Source organism: Schizophyllum commune, assembly GCF_000143185.2.
Source record: "Schizophyllum commune H4-8 unplaced genomic scaffold SCHCOscaffold_16, whole genome shotgun sequence".
Taxonomy (NCBI): domain Eukaryota; kingdom Fungi; phylum Basidiomycota; class Agaricomycetes; order Agaricales; family Schizophyllaceae; genus Schizophyllum; species Schizophyllum commune.
Window position 1 is genome coordinate 249,400 of NW_026089553.1, and position 20,693 is coordinate 270,092.

At 58.3% G+C, this 20,693-nt stretch overlaps 8 protein-coding genes across 8 annotated transcripts; 2 read left to right on the forward strand and 6 right to left on the reverse strand.

The window, feature by feature from the left end:
* Positions 1-74: 74 nt before the first annotated feature.
* Positions 75-1,443, reverse strand: SCHCODRAFT_02644483 (peptidase M17, leucyl aminopeptidase). Its single transcript, XM_003026291.2, has 10 exons — positions 1,356-1,443; positions 1,227-1,298; positions 1,066-1,136; positions 944-1,010; positions 841-886; positions 661-786; positions 477-608; positions 372-424; positions 254-322; positions 75-202 (listed from the first exon to the last, which is right to left on the reverse strand). The coding sequence occupies exons 1-9, from the start codon at positions 1,418-1,420 to the stop codon at positions 283-285; spliced, it is 672 nt and encodes a 223-aa protein (XP_003026337.2). The 5' UTR covers positions 1,421-1,443; the 3' UTR covers positions 75-202; positions 254-282.
* A 170-nt stretch (positions 1,444-1,613) lies between these two features.
* On the reverse strand, positions 1,614-5,034 carry SCHCODRAFT_02693940 (P-loop containing nucleoside triphosphate hydrolase protein; the record flags this gene model as incomplete). Its single annotated transcript, XM_050346863.1, has 6 exons — positions 1,614-2,605; positions 2,655-3,457; positions 3,508-3,922; positions 3,972-4,610; positions 4,660-4,743; positions 4,792-5,034. 6 exons carry the CDS (start codon positions 5,032-5,034, stop codon positions 1,781-1,783), a joined length of 3,009 nt encoding a protein of 1,002 aa, XP_050197133.1. The 3' UTR covers positions 1,614-1,780.
* A 607-nt stretch (positions 5,035-5,641) lies between these two features.
* On the forward strand, positions 5,642-9,036 carry SCHCODRAFT_02718945 (uncharacterized protein; the record flags this gene model as incomplete). Its single annotated transcript, XM_050347080.1, has 7 exons — positions 5,642-5,705; positions 5,748-6,337; positions 6,394-6,863; positions 6,889-8,013; positions 8,070-8,169; positions 8,228-8,675; positions 8,732-9,036. The coding sequence occupies 7 exons, from the start codon at positions 5,642-5,644 to the stop codon at positions 9,034-9,036; spliced, it is 3,102 nt and encodes a 1,033-aa protein (XP_050197134.1).
* Positions 9,037-9,051: 15 nt separating this feature from the next.
* Positions 9,052-10,869, reverse strand: SCHCODRAFT_02644493 (uncharacterized protein). Its single transcript, XM_050346393.1, has 8 exons — positions 10,435-10,869; positions 10,355-10,377; positions 10,136-10,288; positions 10,044-10,079; positions 9,919-9,988; positions 9,766-9,844; positions 9,479-9,578; positions 9,052-9,414 (listed from the first exon to the last, which is right to left on the reverse strand). The coding sequence occupies exons 1-8, from the start codon at positions 10,811-10,813 to the stop codon at positions 9,382-9,384; spliced, it is 873 nt and encodes a 290-aa protein (XP_050197135.1). The 5' UTR covers positions 10,814-10,869; the 3' UTR covers positions 9,052-9,381.
* Positions 10,870-12,175: 1,306 nt separating this feature from the next.
* Positions 12,176-12,778, reverse strand: SCHCODRAFT_02520843 (uncharacterized protein; the record flags this gene model as incomplete). The annotated part of the gene is made up of 1 exon (XM_050343464.1): positions 12,176-12,778. The coding sequence occupies one exon, from the start codon at positions 12,776-12,778 to the stop codon at positions 12,176-12,178; it is 603 nt and encodes a 200-aa protein (XP_050197136.1).
* Positions 12,779-14,268: 1,490 nt separating this feature from the next.
* On the reverse strand, positions 14,269-15,134 carry SCHCODRAFT_02644499 (uncharacterized protein). Its single transcript, XM_050346394.1, has one exon. The coding sequence runs from the start codon at positions 15,090-15,092 to the stop codon at positions 14,556-14,558; it is 537 nt and encodes a 178-aa protein (XP_050197137.1). The 5' UTR covers positions 15,093-15,134; the 3' UTR covers positions 14,269-14,555.
* Positions 15,135-15,210: 76 nt separating this feature from the next.
* Positions 15,211-16,062, reverse strand: SCHCODRAFT_02644501 (COX5A-domain-containing protein). Its single transcript, XM_003026289.2, has 3 exons — positions 15,625-16,062; positions 15,517-15,573; positions 15,211-15,463 (listed from the first exon to the last, which is right to left on the reverse strand). Exons 1-2 carry the CDS (start codon positions 16,001-16,003, stop codon positions 15,539-15,541), a joined length of 414 nt encoding a protein of 137 aa, XP_003026335.1. The 5' UTR covers positions 16,004-16,062; the 3' UTR covers positions 15,211-15,463; positions 15,517-15,538.
* A 781-nt stretch (positions 16,063-16,843) lies between these two features.
* SCHCODRAFT_02644504 (uncharacterized protein) lies at positions 16,844-20,607 on the forward strand. The gene is made up of 16 exons (XM_003026384.2): positions 16,844-17,118; positions 17,180-17,231; positions 17,282-17,333; positions 17,389-17,416; positions 17,475-17,829; positions 17,881-17,892; positions 17,942-18,144; positions 18,194-18,256; positions 18,310-18,502; positions 18,554-18,652; positions 18,710-18,719; positions 18,769-18,860; positions 18,912-19,017; positions 19,073-19,312; positions 19,372-19,577; positions 19,627-20,607. Exons 1-16 carry the CDS (start codon positions 17,042-17,044, stop codon positions 20,470-20,472), a joined length of 2,634 nt encoding a protein of 877 aa, XP_003026430.1. The 5' UTR covers positions 16,844-17,041; the 3' UTR covers positions 20,473-20,607.
* Positions 20,608-20,693: the final 86 nt, after the last annotated feature.

Genomic DNA, 20,693 nt, shown 5'->3' on the forward strand with positions numbered 1-20,693 from the left:
AGCCCGAGGGTGTCGCTGAGGATAGGCGGGCTGTATAGACGGCGCTTACCAAGGTCTATCGCTCATGAAGGACGGAACGGACGAGAAGAGGTTGTATACGATTTGCCTTTACACAGGACAATTGATCAGCTGCACGCGCGTGACGCAAACTCTGTAAGTTTAGAAGCCCGATGAAGATCGGGGCGTCCTAGTATCCCGCCATCTGTATGCGCGCGTCAGCCAATCACTGAAAGTGAGATGTGGACGCGCTCACTTGATCACCACCACGGTCAAGTGAGCAGTCTACTGCTGGCTTATGCGACGCAGGAATTCCACCAGCGGCCTATGGCGCTTTAGCAGCTCTTCTGGACGGAAGGTTCTGGTTCACTTACCTCACAGGACGTCCACTCATACCCTTTTCCATGTATGGCGTTGGGCGCGTATGCTATGATTGTATCCTGTGAGCATCAGAATCGTCTTCACTAGCGCGCACTCACCTCCATGACCCCAGCGATGTCGACATGAGCCCACCTAAGCTTCGGAGGCTCCTCTCCCTCCGCCTCGATGCCGGGGGCGAAGGCCTTCAAGAATAGGGCAGCGGTACACGAGCCACCTTGAGAGCCTCCGGTCTTGGAATACCCGTCAGCTAGACGCTCGCGGAGCGAAACTGAGAAAGCTTACGTTACACAGATCGGCATTCGTCCCGTAGATCTGAGGCCCAAAGTCTTCGTCCAGCGGCATGCGCCAGAACCGGTCATACTCCGACTCGCCTGCGGCACGCAGCTGCTCCCAGAGGTCGTCAGAAGACTGGGATAAAATCAGAACGGTGATTTCGTGTTTGAGAACGAGTGGTTTACATACCGAGAACACGCCCGTGAAGACCTCGCTAAGCGCGTAGCCCATCGCGCTAGCAAACGCTTGTCAGTCTTTTCCGCTTTGGATATGTGGCGCATCATCTACTCACCCAGTCAGCGTCGCCACATCGATCAGCGTATGCGGCTTGTATTCCGTCGCGGTGTAGTAGATTGCGTCTGGTGGGATCTCTGTCACTCCTCATCTGCCAATCTCAGATGATAGTAGACGTACCAGAAAGCACCAACCGGCCCTCCGCGTCCGTGTTGTCAATCTGGATCGACTTGCCGTTCATGGCGTACACGCTAGGAAAGGCAAGATGTCAACAGCCCGCTCCTCTTACGCCTTGACGAGCGCTCTCGAAAATAACACATAACACAAAAAAATTTACTTACATGTCTCCCGGCTTCGTCGCGCGCCCGCCGGGCATGTTTTCCGTAAGCGGCGTGGTCACGACGAGGTTGATACTGGGAAAATCATGCTAGTTGGCCTGCGAATGAATGTCGAGATCCAGATGGACTCACGGCAGCTTGAGTTGCGCAGCGGCCAAGGTCGTAGCCACAACAACGGCCGCGCCGCCTAAGATCATCGAGACCCATCAGCGGATATACAAGCCAAGCGATATAACGTTAGGCTCGTGAACCAGCTCATCGGCCTACGTTTGAAATCCGCTCGTGGCCTCGCGGAGCCGTAGGCCGGCTGGGCAACTTCGTATAGCAAATGCAATCCTGGGGTCCGGACCCCAGGACAACTCTGAAAGTTGAAGCTCTCGCGCGACCCCAGCAAGCGTGTACTCCGTATTAGCCAGCTCGTCGAGGGAGAGAATGGTAAAGAAATCGGTAAAGAGCAGTTGGTATATTCATGCAGTACTGTTTCGAGATGGATATACAAAAGCAGCGACAGCCAAAAGCCATGAAAACGAATGGGGGACGGTACCGTAGTGGAGAGTTCAGCCCTCGCACAAGCAAAGGACGCTCGCGCGGCGGATGATTTTGTGGATCTGCATATTTCCGTCGGTGCTGATGCTGTAGCAAAGTATAGCGGGGGATAAGGCCTTGCCGACGAAGCAATTCTGCCCACCCAACTCGCGAAGCGCACATTGATTGGCAAGTTGCATGCTGTCGGGCTGGATTACGCTCCCGGGCTTTGGCATGATTTGTGCGACCCTGTTGGGGGTATGTAGCGGTCTCGGTGTCGCAGCCGACGACGCCGCGATGAGGGGATGATTCGTGGGATGGACTGAGAGCGGCGTGTTGGGAATGGACGAGGGAGGGCGACTAGCCTGCGAGACGCTCAGCGGTCGTACGTGTGGCGACCGTGATTCTAATGGTGTGTGCAGGAAGGTCGTCGGGGGATGATGTGCGCGGGGATAAGCCATAAGATGGGTGGCGGCTATCCCAGGCGTATGGACGGCTGCGCCGAGATGCTGGCGCGGTGGTGGGAGGGGCGTGCAGGGGTACGACGGCGCAGCGCCTTGTGCGTACGCTTCGCGTCCGAACTGGCTCGCTGCACCGAACCCGTTCCGTGCTGAGATGGGAGTAGGGGTCTGCGGGGTAGAACTTGTCGTTGCGGGCCCACTGCAGAGTGAATGTGTGAGATGTGCATATGACTGGTCGATATGCCGTCGGTCCTGCGGCCTAGCAGTGCCGAAGGCCCATGACTGAGCAAAGGGAGGTTGCGAGATATGCACGGGGCCGTGATCTTGAGCAATTGGATGGACGCGATCGTGCAGTGAGGAAGACGGTGGCAATGGTACATGATCCACTAGGTGAGGCTATTCGGGAATAAGCAATGGAAGCGCGCAAAGAGCACCGTTCACGCACTTGTCGAGATGGCCCTGCTGCACCGGCGGCAGGCTCCTGATCGCCAGTCTTGCGACGTTTTCGGGGCTGTATCGCGCCCCGAGCCGGAGGACGCTTTGCCGATGTTCGTGGAGCGGTACCGGACGCTTTTGACGATGCGTTCTGCTTGAGCGCAGCAAGAGGGGAGCGTCCGCCTTCCCTCCCCCGCGGAATCGTGGAGGGCCCTCTGACCAAGGGGGACGCCGCGCTGGGGGGGTTTGTTGAGGAAGGCACATTCTCGCCGTACAAAGGAGAAGGAGGGCGAGAGACTGGCCGCTCGGGTCCCGAGATTTCCGTAGGAGGCGGCTGGGTCTTCGCTTTTTTCGGTTTCCGTTGGGTCGTAGCGGCTCGTTTGGCTGGTCGTGCTGATGAGGGCGGTACTTGTGCAGCATTGGTGGACAAAATGGTTGGGTTGTCGAGACGAGAGGCGCATGTGAGGGTGTACTCAAGTAGCTCCTGCCCTAGAGCGTCCCAGAAAGGCCAGTCGGATCGGAGCACCTTCTGCACGAACTCTCGCAACTTGCCGGTGTGGCGCTTCAGGCGCGCGATCTTGTCTATAACGTCCTTGGACAGCAAGCAGCTAGCCCCCATCGCGCCATACACGGGATCGGTCCTCGCCTTCTCCTCTCTCCAGTCATCTAACATGTTCCACCACTCTCGCGAAATCTCCTTCTCGTAACCCAGGCGAACATCAAGTTCCCCTCCGTCTGACTCCTTCCTCGGACGCGCGCGGTCGAGGAGCCATGGACTACAGATGTCGCAGCACGGCCCAGTACCCTTGTCGTCTGTAAGAGTGATTAGCGTCGACAGTAACAACACCACAGTACGCACTCACCTGGCCTGTCGTTCTCGAAGACAGTCTTCAGGATCTTGCGCCTGCAATCTGTAGTCTGCACCAGATGGTACAGGCCCTCTGTCGTGTCGTCTTCCGCAATCGGCAGCTGTCTCCATGTCGACGGCGGTAAGCCGTCGGTACAGCCGCTCTCGCTGCCGCGATGGACACCGTGAGCGCCGGCGTACTCCTTGAGGTCGTCTCCGGACAGCTTCGGCACTTGAGGCGATCCTGACGCCAGCACATCGGTGTCTGCTCGTATGGCGATGACCTTGTCGTATGCCGACTTCTCGACAAGCAATATACCAAAAGCGGCCGGCAATGCTCGTCCAGCCCGTCCTAATCGCTGCTTGAGCGTCGAGGAACTCGCCGGTAGCTTGTATTGGATGACATATTCGATGTCGGGTATATTACACCCCTACTTATTGTTAGTCCCGACACTCTGATGCGCAGGAAATTGATCTTACCATTCCCGCTGCATCTGTACACACGAGAATACGCACCGTGCCGTCACGAAAGGCCTCGAGGGCTCGCTCTCGATACTCCGTCGTAAGGACAGCATTGAAGCTGCGGATGCTGTCACGAAGGTGCGCTGGAGCGAGCTTGCGCAGGTGCTGTACGATCTTGTAGCCAGTATTGATGTTGTCTGCGTAAATCCAGGTTTTCGGGATGTCGTCCAGTTTGTTGGCGGAAGGAGGAATGACGAAGTCGAGGTCATGGTACGAGTCAAGGGTATGGTGTAGGGGACGCATGATGTAGGCGACGTTGGGGCGGTCATTGCCGGCATTGAGCCACAAGTACGGCCGAGCGGTACTCCGGTTCAATTGCAAGGTGTCGACAACGTTTCGTCTGACCCGTCGTGTCCACGTAGCCGAGACAGCGATGATGGGTACATCGCGCGAGAGGAATGCACGGATAGCGCCTATACGTCCATATTCCTTCCGAAAGTCGGCACCCCAGAAAGACACGCAGTGCGCTTCGTCAACGACTACAGAATAGATTTTGCGAGCGAACTTTGGGTTGCGCAAGACCTTGTTGAAAAACTGTTGCGACCAGAGCATCTCGGGTGAGAGCAGGACTATGCGAAAATCGCCACGAACAATGCGCTGCGAGATAATCAGCATGAAAGCATCGTAGTGGAGCAGGAGGGCTCACCTTCATCTGAAGCTGGCTGTCTTCGTCGACCGACGAGTTGAGGGCGGCCGCGGTTACTCCATGCTCGTTTTGAAAGGTGCGGACCTGGAAATACTGAGTCCTTACACTATGAAGCCTGTCGGTGGGACGCACCATCTCATTTTGCAGCGCTATCAGCGGCGAAATGACCAACGTCGTTCGATCTGCATTCTTCTCTAAGACATAAGGTGCGCTCGCCACCACCGTCCTCCCTTGCCCCGTAGCAGCCTGGCAGATAGCATCCTGACCTTCCTCTTGTGCTTGTGCGAGCCGGAGCTGGAAAGGACGTGGCTCTTGTCCGCGCAAGAGCTGTGTTTGCATTCGAGATCGGAGGTCCTCCAGCGCTTGCGGCGACATGGGCTCTCGTGGTGCGCTAGAGCGTGTCTGGCTTGCGTGGCCTGCCTGAAGGCGGTGTCCCTTGTATTTTGTGGTGCGGCGGGACGTCCGAGCGCTCTTGGGAGGCATGGTGGCTGGGAGAGCGAGAGAGAACGTGTGAACGCGATTTGCTCCCGAACGCGCGATCGTTGTTCGGACAAGTCCTTATTTCGCAGGTTAGAGGCCACCGTCATTAGCTGCAGATGGGTGAGCACAATTTTGAGCACAGGGGACTGGGCTGACCACAATGCAGAGCACAAACCTGAGAGTGGATGCGAGTCAAGCCCGCTGACCTCGCTCGCCACCAGTCCTCCAAACGGCGACATCTCGTATCGTGATACACCCTCTCCGCTGCCTTCCAGCTCTCCCCCACGCACCTCCCCTAGTCAACCAGACGTCAGAGCTACCGAGGAAGCTGTACCGACCACGTTACCTTCTGACACACAGTCATCCATACCACATCTATTTCGCGACGTCGCGCATGCTACACTACCTGAGGAGATGGATGTAAGCCCGCCACCCTCGCGTCAGTCTTCATATTTCGACTCGAGAAAGAGATAGAGCACTCATCTGTACCACAGCAACTCCAATGGCAAGGAAACCAAAACCCTCACGGCCTCTTCCTGCAAGATACGACGACCGACCAATGATGGGTGCCGAGGGAAGCGATCCCGGCGTTCCCATCACCTCGCCAGTGAGAAACGCAGAGGACACGACGCGCAAGCGCAATCAAGATAATCGAGACCGTTATGAGGCGGCTCGCCAGGAGCGCCTTCGTGCAGACTTGGAGGCGGCGGCGGCGGCAAAGGCGGCAGCAGCGGCAGCCCGGGAGGCCGCGAAAGTTGTGGCCATCGATCGTGCACTTGACCTACTCAAAGGGGCAGGGGTGACCCTTGGCGAGTTCATGCAAGACACACTCGGTGACCGCCACGAGGAGACCTGGCGCTATCATCAGTTCTACAAGGACGACGTTGCAGTCAACAAGGTCATAGTCACCATGGCATCGAAGAAAAATCGAGCCAAAGCCCGCCGCAGAGTCGAGAGCGCGATGCTCGAGGTGATCGCGCACGTCGTCGAGCACGAGGCTACAGCCATCACCAAGAGCGGCGCACTTCGCCCTCCTACGGAAGTCAACCAGGACTTTGTGTTAGGCTTCAAGTTCACACATCTTGTCGAGCTAATCAGCCCTGAATGTCCGTCCATCGTCACGCTTATGAGGCGTATCGTCCAGACGCCAAGGCAGACTGAGGATTGCTCGGAGGCGAAGCTTGAGCACAAAGAATTTGTCAGTACTTCTTGTGCACGAAGGGGCAGACCACATACTCACAAATAACGCTATAGATCACATCTATGTACACGGCGCTCCTCCTAGGCGAACGGAGTCAGCACAACTCGTGGTTCCGACACGTTTTCGGACTTTACCTCTATTCTGAGGGCGCATCTCGCCAGCTCATTACGGTCTTGAATCACCTCGGCATTACAGTCAGCTATGTGACCCTCGCAGGAGGCGGGGCCCTACCTGCGCTTCCTGAGACGTCGGTGGCGGAGGGGCATGAGGGAGAGAACGAACCTGTGGAGGATGAGCTCGACGATCCCACGCTCGCGGAAGATCATTCCCATCCCCGCGTTCATGAGCAAGGGGCGAGCGGTGGGAAGATGGGCACGCTGCAGAAGCTGTCCCTCGAGATGCGCAAGGTAGCGCGGAGGATGGCGAAGAAGAACAGCTTCTTGCTGGTATACGACAACATCAACATGATGTGGCGGGTCGCCGAGCAGATAGTAGGGCGTACCGGTGGGTTGAATGGACATCCGTATGCGCTTTCGCTTACTCATGAGCTACCGCATCGCAGACTCCATGCAAAACGGCACATGTGCGACAGCTCTTCCCCTGTTCAACGCAAAGGCGGAAGACCTGCGAACCTCGACGTTAGAAAAGCGCTTCGATGACGCGCGGGAGTTGCAGATTGAGGATCTGCTGCTCACCCCGCAGTACTATGCGCGGCTTCGCAAGCTCTTCGTTCACTGTGTCATGCGAATTATCGTGCGGCGTGGCGGGCAGGTGCTGCAGGCGAAGTTTGGGAAGAAGTTGAAGAGGACCGAGCCACGGACAAACAGCAGGATCGCGCCACATACCACCAGTGTCCATCCCCTGCCCGCGCGTCCTATCAACGAGAACTCGAAGACTGGCAACGCCGACGTTATCCGGGAGTTCATGGAGGAGCTGGGACAGCCCACTACGGCGACTGAGTTTGCAGATGAAGTACGTCTGGTGGCCGGGGATCAGCTTTCCATGGCGCGCTTGAGAGAGGTGGGCGAAGTGAGGGCGGGGAACGAAGGCGGCGCATCTAGCCTGCGCCACATCCTGTTCACACCGGGGCTATTCCATTATCGAATCAATGCTACGACCGCGCTACTGCTCGCTTACCTCGGCAAGAAGAATCGCGACATCTCGAACCCCGCCTCCCTTCACGCGCACAACACCATTCTCCGTCGCAAGCCTATTGTTGCCACCTCCCTGCCGTCTTTTCGAACCTCCGAGGACGTGATCAACGAGTCCAAGGATGCCCGCATTCTCGACTGTGCTCTGCGAGTTTCCGGCAAGGCGTCGCTCGCGGAACACGTGGCGGATCCCGACTTGGACTGGGCGACCTTGAAAGGGCATGCAGAGGCGATAGTAGATCGCTATGCAGATGCGAGGGTAGCCGAGCGCTATCGCCGGGAGCGGGAACGGGGGAACGAAGATGCTGGGGATCAGGTTTTCGAAAGCGCCGTCCTATTCCTTCGCGATGCGCTCTTGTTGCAGGAGTTCAAGGACGCCATCAAATCCGGCGACTCTGGTCGTGTTCTCACCGTCCTCGAGAGCTGGGTCTTCAGCTACCGAGGCCTCGGTCGTGTGCAGTACGCGAACGAGGTGCTCATTCTCCTTCATAATTACAAGATCGTGTGGCCTAAGAAAATTCGGTGAGTTTGAGGCGGTTTGCGCGATAAGCTGCATCTGACTGCACCTTTGTTGTAAGGGACATTCTCCTGCAAAATTGGCTCGTCAACACCACAGGCCGACCCGACGGGTTCCTCGAGGTGGATCGCTTGCAAGAGCACCTCAACTACTGGATCAAGGTCAGCGCTCGCGTCTGCCTTTCGTCACCCTTATGAGAGCTAACCTAACCCTGCACAGAACTATTTTCAGGCCCACGGAAGCAACGCGTCATGGAAGTGGTTAGGAACTATCTCGCCGTGTGTGGTAATCCTGCGCTCTCTCTCGAACGAGATCAATAGCACGCTCGGCGCAAGACAGGGCAAGCGCCACGCCACGCCCGACCGCACCAAGGACATCGACGAACTCATGGCGAGCCTCGCGCGTCACAAGGTCTACGAGTACTGCCCGGGCCGTCGTTTTGATGCGGACGACACAAGTCAAGTCGACGATGTTATAGCTGTCGGACTGAATAAGCTCATGAAGGGCGGCGCAGCATCGCCCTTGGCTCACCACAACGCATCCTTCAAAGCTCTTCAAGCTGCATATCGCATTCCGCCATTGATTGGGACTTCTTCTAGCACCCGGGAGGCGACAGAGGCGACAAATCACGCCTCGGTCGAAGAGGTACGTGCAGGCGCGGCTCCTGGTACGTGGTTATGCTCCTCGCGTGCCCCTTGTATATCTCATCAGTCACTCTGTTAGCAACCGCTCCCGGCTCGCCCTCGCTCGCCGCCGCGATCGATGAGGTGATGGATCGACCTCACATCGAAGTCCTCAACAATGAAGAGAGCCTTTGGGCGGCCATGGAACGTGAAGCTCTTGCCGATTTCGCAGGTGAAGAAGAGGACCCCTACGCGCCCGATGTTGATGCCGACTGGGCACCGGATGAAGACGACGACATCATGTCGAACAAAGATACCGATGTCGATGATCTCAGCGAGGATGAAGAGGGTGTCGGGGGCGGTGAGGACACGGAGGATGGGGACGACGAGGAGAATGTCTTCTAGGACGCGTTCGTCGTGTTCTCTTGCTTTGAAATATAGCATTCATACATCTCTGATTCCCCTAGTACATATCTATGTTATACTACGCACCCACGAAGGCGAAAGGCGCGCTTCGGGCGCGCCACTGAGGCGCCGGGCGCGCGCGCTACTCTCAACTTTCAGAGTTGTCCTGGGGTCCGGACCCCAGGATTGCGTCCCCTCTACGGAGTTGCCCAGTCCGCTCGCGAGCTCGCGGTCCGTTTTCAAATATCCCCTCTCCTTTGCCAATTCCCCCCAACCGAGCCGAACCGCTCACGGACCGCAGCCGCGAGCGGGAACAACTGGCTGGCGAGTCTAATATAACGTTAACTAACCCATATCCGCGCGCATGTCTTGCATGCCCTGAGAAGGAAACAAATCAGTGTCATTGCTTGCGTACGGATACGACCCGTGAGCGCCCACTTACCACTCGCGGCTTGAGGGAGATACCACCGGTGTCAAACGTGATACCCTTGCCGACGAGGGCCAGGGGCTGAGCGTCCTTGTTGGGCGCGCCCTTGTAATGACTACGAGGTTTTGGTCAGCAAGACTGCCGAGGGGCTGAGGGGGGAAGGAGATATGGAGGTAAGCCGTGTCAGGATAGGTCAGCAGTAACATGAGATGTATCGCCCATCGTAGCCGCCACGAATCGGGCGTCCCGGATTGGTTACAGCAGACCGGGCGTTAGATGCTAGAACAAATATCCCCACTCACATCTCCATGAACTTGGCTGGCTGTGCGGATCCGTGCGTCACGGAGAGGAAAGCGTTCATGCCCTTCGACTCGGCCCAAGCTATACAACACAGTTGGTCAGTCATTGGCTAAGCGGTGCCCAGTGTCACAAATTAGGTTTCGCGCATTACTTACCCGCGTCGCGGACGATGATCTCGACATTGTCTAATCCCGCGAATTCCTTTTGGACGCGCTCAGTGAAGGCCTGTGGTAAATTAGCTTTATGCACTAGAAATTCGACTTTACCGATCCGTGCTTACCGTCGGCGTCATCATATTCGCAGGGAGCTCCATGAGCTGGAACAAAATTGTTAGCTCGCCGATTATACCCTGACTCAAGCTACCGAACGCACCGTCCTCGCGAGGTTCTGCGCGCGCGCCGTCACCACACCGCGCACCCACTCCTCCGAGCTCGCGCTGGGCACGATTTCCACCTTCTCCGGCACCGGCACCTGCGCATCGGGCGCAAAGGGCGACGGCGGAGACGTCTTCAAGGAGAATTTGTACTGTAGACGGAAAAGGAATTTTTTTTGAGCTCCGCGCCGGGCGCCCACAAACGAAACACGACCTACGAGTGCGAGGTGCGCCGCCGCCGCTGGGAGACACTAGAGTCAGCCACCGGAATGGGGCGGGAAGTATTCGGAGTGCCTACCGGCTGCCTGAGGCTCGTCCGCGGCCTCCACGGTGAGTTTTGCGAGGTCCTCAAGTCCTTTGACGCTCTTCACGGCCGCGCCGACAGCCTTGCGGACCCGCTCCTTGCGCGCTTCGGGTCCTTCCTTCGCGTAGCCCGCCCCGAGCGCGCTCACCACGGCGTGCCCCCCGTCGGGCCCTGCGCCGTAAAAGGTGCGCGCAGTACCCACCTTGGGCGCCTTTTCCGCGCGGTAGGCGGTCGCCCAGAGCCTCGCCGCCTCCGCGGTGGCGGGCTTCTCCGGGTCGTAGGGGATGATGTGCGCGGTCGTCGACATCTGAAGGCGTCTGCAGCTGGTCAGTCCGAACCTGAGTGTGCGTTGCAAGTTCCGTGCGCCGCTCATCGATGGCACGCGTCCGCTCATCGTCTTCGCCCGTGACCGCTGGTGCAGGTGATCTGCGCTTTGGAAGGTTGCCGTGCGTCGAGTTCGAGTTCGAGTCCGAGTCGAGCCGGTCTGCCGCGTGGATCCCTTACGGAGATACAGAGATGCGCGCGTCCTGCACCCACAGCGATAAACAATGCATGCACTTCAGACTAGCCATTTGCCCGGCCGTCATCAAGCCCAAAGAAGCGTGAAAGTGAGGTTTTTTACTCGAACACGACCCATGTCCAGCATCCAGGAGCAAGATCAGGTGAGCCGTGTGCAACTCGACGCGTATGGGGTGCGAAGTCTGTCAAAATCCGGACTAGAACATATCTTGTTTAACATGAGGCACATTGCTATGAGCTACTCTCTTACAATGCATCTTTCGTCCAGGCATGCCTGCACAGACGCGTGGCACGGTGATTGCAAGGAAGGACCGTACGAAGACGAGATATATACCTCCATGACGCCTCTTTTGTATCCCACGATCAGAGAGCACTCTTCTTTGTGAAGTTTCGCATAGGACTATGTTCAGCTGCCGGCAAAATTCGGTCATCAGAATGTATGTAGATAAGTATTCGGATTTACCTGCCTAAATAAGCAGAAATCGAAAGCTCGACCGGTGAGTCGACTCAACTCGTGATCACCAGTGATCACCGCGCCCGGAACGCGCCGAGGCCCAACAAACCTTGTCAGCGCCGGCGTGCTCGCACCGAGCTGCTAGCCCGCAAGGGGATCAACCGCGAACCCCGCGAAGCAGCGACTCGCGAGCCCGTGGTCCGGAAGAAGGCACGCAGAGCGATCGATTGGGCAAACAGTCTACTCCTAGGTACAAGGTCCATGGCACCGAGACGTCCTGACGAAGTCTCGACACAGTGATAGATAGATACAGGTTCGGGCGGGTACAGTTGTAGGAAGCTATAAATTACTACTAAGGACACTGGCGAACGAGGCGGGGTATATAAGGAAGGAAAGCGGTCGGTCCGTGAGAACGAAACGAAACCGAGATGACGGTGGCCAGCGAGGGAGGCGGAATGCTGGAGGTGCCACGGGAATCGGGTAGGAGGGAGGTGCTACGTCGCAGGCGTCGGCTGGGCAGTGTGGTGGGGTCGCGAGCGCGACGGCATACCGCGCAGGGCCCGGCGTGTCCGTCATCCTCGAATGGTGGCGCAGATCGTCTCCCTCGGCGTGCAAAACCACCCCAGGGCGTACAGCTTCCAGTCTCCGTGTCAACTACTGCGGCGCAACGCAGTAAGCACGCGCGCCACACTCCGAGAATGACCGAGGGGACGTACCGAGTTCTCTACTTCCAGCGAGCAGGAGCAATATGCGGCGGGTGCGCTAATCCTCAAACTCCTTGCAGGGGATGCCGTGGCTGAGGAGGAGCTGGCGCAGGGTCTGCGCGCGCGTCTTCCAGGTGTCGCGCTCGCTCGTCAGCCGGCGGACGTCGTCCTCGAGCGTCGCCATCTTGTCCGCCTTCTTCTGGCGGCTGCGGCGGGCGGCGAGCGTGTTGCGGCGCCTGCGGTACTCGATCTTCTCCTGGTCCGTGGCGCCCGCGGGCGGGGGGTGATCTTCGGGCAGCTCGTCTTCTTCGTCGTCGCCGAAGGCCTGGGAGCGCGCGCGTTTGCGCGCGTAGAACGCGGGGACCTCTTTCTTCGAGGTAGACGTGGGCGTCACGTAGCTGCGCGTCTGGGTGGGGGTGTCGGGAGGGGCGACGTGATCGACGGCGTCCTGCCTGTTCGCGGCTGCGGGGGGCTGGATAGGGGCGTCGGGGGCGGGGTGGTCGGAGGGGGTAGACATTGCTGGGCAAGGGGGGCGTGCGTGCGAGGTGGCGAGGGTGCGGGAGGGGCCGCGGGGGGCGGTGGCAGCGTATGCGTCGGTGGTGGTGGTGGTGGGGGGAAAAGCGAAGTCGGACAATAGTCCCTGCATATTTGAATTGTCCATAAGAGGGACGATCGGGCCGTTTGTCACGCGGGTGCTCGGATGGAAGATTGTGAGTCAGCGGATGACTCGGAGTAAGATTCAAGACGGGTCTGCTGGGCCGGCGAGGGGCGTCGGCGCGTCGGGCTCTGAGTCTGAGTCGCTGGCGTTCTTGGGATCCTGCGCGCTGCAGCTGATGCCAGGCCTCGCGACCCTTTAAGCCGGCGTCGGGGCACTGCCTATCGTCGGGCGGTCTGAGCGTGCGAGCCGGTAGGAACAGAGTGTGCGCCCGGCGTCGGTGGCAGGATGGGGCGGTGTGCGTTACGTCATCCCGACTCACCCAGCCGACTCACGTGCGCGCGCCCGCCGCCTCGCTATTCGCCGTTACACGCGGCGCGCCGCACAGCTCGCGCCTTCGCGGGCAGTGCTCCCGCCCTCCGCGCGCGACAGATGCACCGGCGACACACAGTCGGAATACAGACGCCCTGGTGACGACGATGGCTAGCTTGTTTGCCGAACCCGAAGGCTGCGCGAGTGCACCTGGACGCGTATGCCGGACAGCGCTCACGATGACGCGTACGCGACGAAGCAGCGATGGTTGCGCCCATGGCCATCGCCCATACGTGAGTCATCGACATCTTGCTCGCATCCATTGTGGTGAATCGAAGATTAGTCGATGGATTGCGTATCATCCCCGCCATACAAGTAGGGCATGCTCGAGCGGGTTATCGTGCATCAACCTCGAATGGGCCACCTGTTTGAACAGGCCGTCTCTGATAGGGACGCCGATGCGCTAGCGGACTCAGATAGACTGCCGTGGATACGCATACAGTCCACCGCCTGCGACGCAGCCGAAGTTTGTTGTGAGTCACGCACAGATTCCGGCCACGCTGGCGACGGTCAGTCCACTCTGGCTACGGTCAGTCGACTCTGCGACCACGCTGGCCTAGAAGGTCGGATCTGGGAGACTTCGGCGGAGAAAGATAGACGGCTCCCGCATCTGACTTTGGCAAAGATGGAACAGAACAAAGACAGATCGTGTTGATCAGAACGCGGTCACGTCCGCGGCAATCGCCGATTTATGGCCGCAGACGCGCGGATGCCTGCTGGGCTCATCCGCAAACGACGCTATGCCTCACTGAGTCAAGGACTAACTACTGTGTGGACTGGGTATCTCTTCTCAATGTAGCTGCCTCAGTACGCACCTACATTTGAGTCAAGTCTACGAGCATACTATACCGCGCAGAGGAAAAGCCCGTCATATCCGGAGTCCATTGTTCTCCAGTTCGGGTGAAAAGCAGGCATCGATGATAGTGGGAGTCACAATGTCTTGCCACCGCCCTACCCATACGTGAGAAGCGGGAGAAGGTGCTAGGAGAAGATGAGGGTAACCATATTGCATATGCCTGGAAGTCGCTATTGTGATTAATCACGCGAGGAGAGCCTGACAAGGCAGCTAGCGCAGTGACGAAGGCTGTTGCAGCGCACGATGAAGCACGCGAGCGAACCAGAACCTCGTCGATCACTCATGTCCCCAGCGAACACGAATTCGACAGGGTGCAGTGCTTCTAGGTGCGAAGGCATGCGCGCTTTCACGAACAACCGAGCCGCGCGTCCATGAACAAGCGAGCACGAATAATAGGGTCAGTCATCGCGGCAGAAGGCCTTCGGACGACTGGAAGTGACTCATAAGGAGTCCAGAGAAGCGACATAGATCTCCAGCAGTGAACGCAGGCAGCGAGGGGCAGCGGAGAAAGGGTATAAGGAGGGGACGAAGGGTATCAGGAGGGGACAAAGGGTATCAGGAGGGGACGAAGGGTATCAGGAGGGGACAAAGGGTATCAGGAGGGGACAAAGGGTAACAGGAGGGTGTTACGGTCAAAAGAAGGGGCAGGGAAGGAGTATAAAGAGCCACGCACCTGCGCATGGAACCTCGATACCCACGTACGGGTTGCCCGACGCCTACCTGACTGCTCAAATCGCGACGCTTGAGCACACTGGTGGCGGGCTGGCGAGATAGAAGGGAAGGACACCGTACAAGAGCGATAGAGAGCCAGTGGTCTTGCGTGACTGAATATGTGGGGGATGCCCAACCCTGCCGCGGGGAAGCTGGGATATCGTGAGCGGCGGCGAGCACGCACTGCCCGAGTGCTTTGCGGGTCGGGGACGGCACAAGCCGCAAAGCAGACGCTAGCTTGAGAACGTTGGGCGCCTGAAGAGCATGAAGAGTCGAGACACGATGACGAGGCGAAGAGGGCGAGCCAAGGGCGGAGGGAAGCAAGTGCACATGGCTGGAAAAACAGGACGAAAGCGCCTCAAAAACCCTGCTGCTTGGCATTCCTGTGGCGACGAGAACGGACTAGGGCAGCGTAGGCAGTGGACGAGGACGCGGATAGAGTAGAGTAGTGCTGGTCTGCAGCCTCGGTGAGCCCGTAGACAGTGATGTCACACCTTATGTCGGCCAATCATAACGCCTCAATGACAATATAACAACAATGACTTCCCCTTTAGTCAATTATCGCGTTGAATGTCCCAGTGTTCATACCGCGGCGCATGTGGAGTTCGCGTAAAAGGTACGCGCAATTTACGAAGTAAGAAGGCTTCAAGAATCCGTGATGCATGTTGCAGCGGGGCAATTTAGCGGACACTTGGGGGAAGGTATAAGTTATGCAAGCGAAAAGGTTTTATTGATTCCAGAGTAAAGGCAGTCTGTGCGCGCGTCAGCAAGTAAGAATATGGTACGAGAAGGGGTGGACACGCACATCTGAGGGGTAGGCGATCTGCTCATTGGTGGTAGAGCTCCTCCTTGAGGGGAATGCCTGCGCGAAAGATTAGAATGCATACTTCTCACAGCTGGACGTATCACGCACCAAGCTCCTCCCGAACGCCCTTGAGCTCATCAACGTACGCCTGGTACTGCTGCTTGTTCTCAACCTTCTCCTTCAAGCCCTCAAACACGCGGACCGCGGTCGACAAGCTGTCCACCCGACGCGACGCGCGGAGCGCCGCCTCGATAACCTCCGGCGCGGGCACGAGGTCGTGCGCGAAGCAGTTGTTGAGCCCGCGCTGGACCTCGAACAGGTCCTCCGCGTTCTGGAAGAAGGCGACGTAGCGCTGGGTGAAGCCCTCGAAGGTCTCCTGCGCGTGGCCGTGCGCGAGGCGCGCGCGGATAAGCGGGGCCGCGGAGGCGACGCGCAGGGGGGCGCGGGCGGCAGCGGGGCGGGCGGCGCGGAGGGCGGTGGCGAGCATGGTGGTGGTGGTGGTGGCGGACGAGTGAGGTGGTGCGTGCGGGGGTGTTGGGCGCGGTCGGAATGGGAAAAAAGCCAGGGGCCGGGATCGGAACGCGCCGGCATCGGCCGGGAGGGTCTCGGCCGCCTTCTGGGTTGGCCTCCTCCACTCACGGGAACGCCGTTTGCCATGTCCTCTGCGGGGTGTCTGCGGGGAGCGGAGGGCACGAAGATCACCTTCTGGCTCGCACCTCGGGTTTGACGTGCTGAGGCGAACTACTGGGCTTTTCCTCCTGCGATTTTGGCCGTCCTTCTCAGCGCCGCGATAAGTACCTCTCGAGGCTCTCTTGAACGTCGTTGATCAGCCGTGTTCTCTTCACGTCCAGCTATCACCGCCTCTGCGGTCATCGCGTTCTCTAGTAGCCATACTATGGGCTCAGTGAAGCCGCAGTTCTCGTGGTGTCTGCACATACTCATCCCTTGACAAGGTCTCTGGAAGCAGGTACGCTTTGCATGTTCATGACCTCTTGATACGGCTGTGACAACTATCCTGGCTGCTATCCTGTGCTGTCATCCAACCAATGTATCTTTCAATCTGGACTCGGCCGTTTGTTCTGCTTGTGCATGCGCAGGCCTTGAACCCACCTGCTGCTTACCTTCATCTCTTGTTAATGAATAGTTGCTTGATGTATGCTCGAACGCGTCCTGCGTGGCATATTTTCCCCTCCTGTACAGTAGACATCGTTGAAGACGTTGGAATAAATCGTCAGCGCCTCCCGAGAACATCGGGTTCGCTATGTCATTTGTGGCGTCTCCGTTTGGAAGGATCCATTGTTCTCGGGGGTATGTTGACTTCGTACTTCGTCGTGCGCTACCGACTTCCTCGCCCAATGACTGTATATTGAGACGACATCTCCCCCATCCTTCTAACCACGTAACCTATCTAGTCTACCTGGCGACGCTGCGCTCTGCTGAATCATCTACATCTGCACGAATCATTGAAACCTGATTTACGTTAGTGAACAGCGCTCGAGCGACGCGCTTCTTTGCACCTACCAACATGGCGCCTGCTGCGAGCAAGGAGAAGGAGAAAGAGAAGGAAAAGGAGCAGAGACCGCGCAAGAAACCAGGACGGGTGTACGTGGAGCGCGTATAGCTGGATCGTGACGGGCGCTTACCGTTCCCCCTGCCCTGCCAGACCAACGTCGTGCGCGGAATGCCGGCGCTTGAAGCTCAAATGCGACAAAGGGGTGCGTGGCGTGCTGCACATGCGTTCTGCAAGCTCATTATGTTTTTCCAGGTCCCTTGCCAGAAGTGCGTGAGCCGTGGCTGCGGCTCGATCTGCCCGGACGGTTAGGCGCACGTCGCTCTACCCCTCTACCACGTTGCTCACGATCCGCACCACAGGCCAGCTCGTCAGTGGGAAGGGCAACCGGTGCGTTCGCCCTCACATCCCTCATCCCCACCATACTGATCCCCCGACCCTTCCCCAGATTCTTCCTCGCGAACACCGAAGAGCTCCACGACGAGATCGACCAGCAGAAGACGCGCATCCGCGAGCTCGAGCAAGCATTGCGCGACGTGCAGAATGGCGTGATCGGCAACGCGCAGCCCAGGGAGAGCGATCCCACCTACCCCCTCGCGTCCTCGTCCAACCCCTACCCCACACCGTCCGATGCGGGGCCGTCGAATGGGAGGCGGCAGTCACCGGACTCGATGGAAGGGATCCATATGCCAGAGATTGTGCGTCCGGCGCAGGACGAGGAGAGCTTGCTGGATGCGTTCGGGACGCTCACGCTGGATGGGAATGGGGCGGCGAGGTTCCTGGGGAACACGGCCAGACCAGAGGTGCGCTGTACTACTCTCTTACCCCAGCGCTTACTGACGAATGTCTCCTAGTACCTAGCAAGGGTACGTGCACAACCACACACCCATCCATCGCCCTCTCATCCTCGCGCAGGTACAGAAGAAATACCAGCCATACCAGCCAGATAGGCTATTCCCCATACTCTTTGGGCAGACGACCTATGGGGCATGCCTTTTTGAGTCCGGGATGGACTGCCAGTCCAACTCAGATGCTGCGAAGGAGATCATCCGTCTACTACCCAGTCTCTCAGAGGCGATTCGTCTAGCGGAGCTATACCTGTGCTACGGCGAATGGCTGTGAGCGTAGTGTTTGTTGTGCTCATATGGATGCTGATTGTCGCTTCAGCTTCCCCTCCATGCGTCGCACTGACCTCTTCGACGACGTGATCCAGGACGTATTCCGAGCAGAGTAAGTACGCTTCTCCCTCGCTCTCTCTCACCCTTTCAATTCATCCCCTGCAGCCACGCCCAAGTCCCCGAAACCTGGTACCACAAGCTGGCCGTGCTTTTCTCCGTCTTCGCCATCGGCTGCCTCTTCAACCCTACCCTCGAGCCCTTCTCGACAAAGGCGAACGACTACTTCCATGCATCACGGACCGCACTGTCGTTCCTGCCGCCGTACCGGTCGACTACGTTAGCATCAATTCAGGCGATTGTGAGTACTTTGGGAAGGGTTGATATGTATCCGAGGCTCACGCGGCTACAGTTACATCTAGTCGAATACATGGAGTTGAGCGATGCGGATGCGGTGGGCCCACCGGAGGTATGGATATACGATGGATTGGGGTTGAGGTTGTGTCAGTCAGTATGTCAGAGATGACCATTTGAGAAGAGCTCTCTTTACTCACGATGCGTCCCACAGATAGGACTTCGTGAGCATCACGCTTTTTGTCAGCGGGGTATTCAGCTAACGTCGTACAGATCTGGACGCCACACGTTGGAAACTCGACCCAGCTCTAGCGAAGAAACGAGGCGAGCTTTTCTGGGCAGTGTATACGCATGATACCTGGCTGGTCAGTTGTTCGTCGCTGGACAAGAAGATGAACGCGCTGATGCCTGTGCAGAGCTTCTGGTTCGGTCGACCACCCATGTTCGACGACCGCTTCATCGACTGCCCTCTACCCGATGGTGACCAAGTAATGTTGGCCAGCGGTGACACGGAGATGAGCTGTATGTACCTACTCCTTCGCCTACCCTTCCCTTACTCAACAGAACCCCCTCTTAGACAAAACCTGGACCTGGCACTACGCCCGACTCCTCCACCACGTCATGACGACCGCCTTCAACGCCCGGCCTCCGCCCTACTCCACCATCATCGACCTCGACCGGCGGATACGCGACTTCGCCGTCCCGGAATATCTGCGCCCAGTGTGCCCGAACAATATGCCGTGCACGGTGGAGACGTCGGCGGCGATGCCGGCGCATGATATGCGAAGGTGGTTCGTGCTGATGCAGAAGGAGTCGAGTGGGTGTCTATTCGTCGTTTCTTCGTGTCAATGGATGAGCTGACCGGTCGCCTCGCAGCCCTTTTAAACCTACATCGAGCATACTTCGCCGTCGCGCTCGACGAGCGGCCGACGGAGCTCTCGAGCCATCGATATGTACCGTCTGTATTGGCGACGTATCGTTCGGCGTGGCGATTGGGCAAGTCCTTGCAGCTTGTGTGGGCCAAGTATCCGGACAGCATTTCGCGAGTCGGCCTGATGTGGTCGCAGGGGCTTTCAGCAGCAGTCAGTGCCCTCCCATCAATCCCATGGCGCGCTGCCTGACTTTCTGCAGATCGTCATGTGTCTAGTCGTCACTCGCGCACCGACAGCGAGTATGGCGCCCTCGGCGCTCGACGAGCTCGGCCTGCTGGCAGACATGTTCGAGGAAGCCGCGCCTAAGTCGCCTTGTGCGGCGAACCTCCTCGAATCCATTCGCGGCCTCAAAGAACGCGCGCTCGCGGTTATCAACCATACGGACGCGCAGGAGCAGGAGGCTTTCGCCTCCCGCGCCGAGCTCGACCGCATCGGCGGAAAAACAGGGTTCGTGCGCGTCCAGGCCGAGGCGACGAGCGTCCGTACGGCGTCCTCGAGCACGCTGTCCAGCTTTATTTTGCACACCCCCTCTGGCGACTCTACGGACCTCTATCCCTCGTTCTTCCCCACCGGCTCCGCCTCGAGCATCAGCGCGCTACTCGATCCGCCGAGTGCGGCGGCGGCGGGTGGTCTCGGTACTGCACAACCGCAAGCGCAGGGCGATCTGGACCATTCGTCGTGCTTGGCGGAGAACCTGCATCCGACGATGATGGACGATTTGCGCAACTTTGAGGCGGCGCTGGGTGCATTGGAGCAGGGGATTGCCATGGAGGGCGAGGCGGGGCAGAGCCAGGGCTTGGGAGGAGGCGCGACTCTTCTGCATAACGTCTGCCCGTTGGGTGTCGGAAATGGTGTGGGAGGCCCGTCTCTGCCGGGGGAAGTGAGCGGGGGCGGTGGTGTGTCCAACAACGCCGCGGGGACGAACGGTGCGAACTTTATGGGCGCGAGTGCGTTCGATGGGCTGCAGCCCACCATGCCGTTCGGTGGAGGTGTTCCCGTGTTGGATGCGACATGGCAGAGCTTCGTGGAGCAGTTGGGATTCTAGGATATGGATATATAGTAATTGTGCCGAGTCGTATGCTCGGTCTGTTCGTTGTGCTTCTAATTTATGGTTCGGCCCACTGTCTGCTCTGAATTCATGTTGGTTGTGGCAATGGCATGTCACGATGATGCTTGGGGGACGGATGAACTTTCTATCATCACAATCACACAATCATAATCTCCATTGGTCTCGTTCGCTTGAAGTCGAAGCTGCTCTCTTTCTTC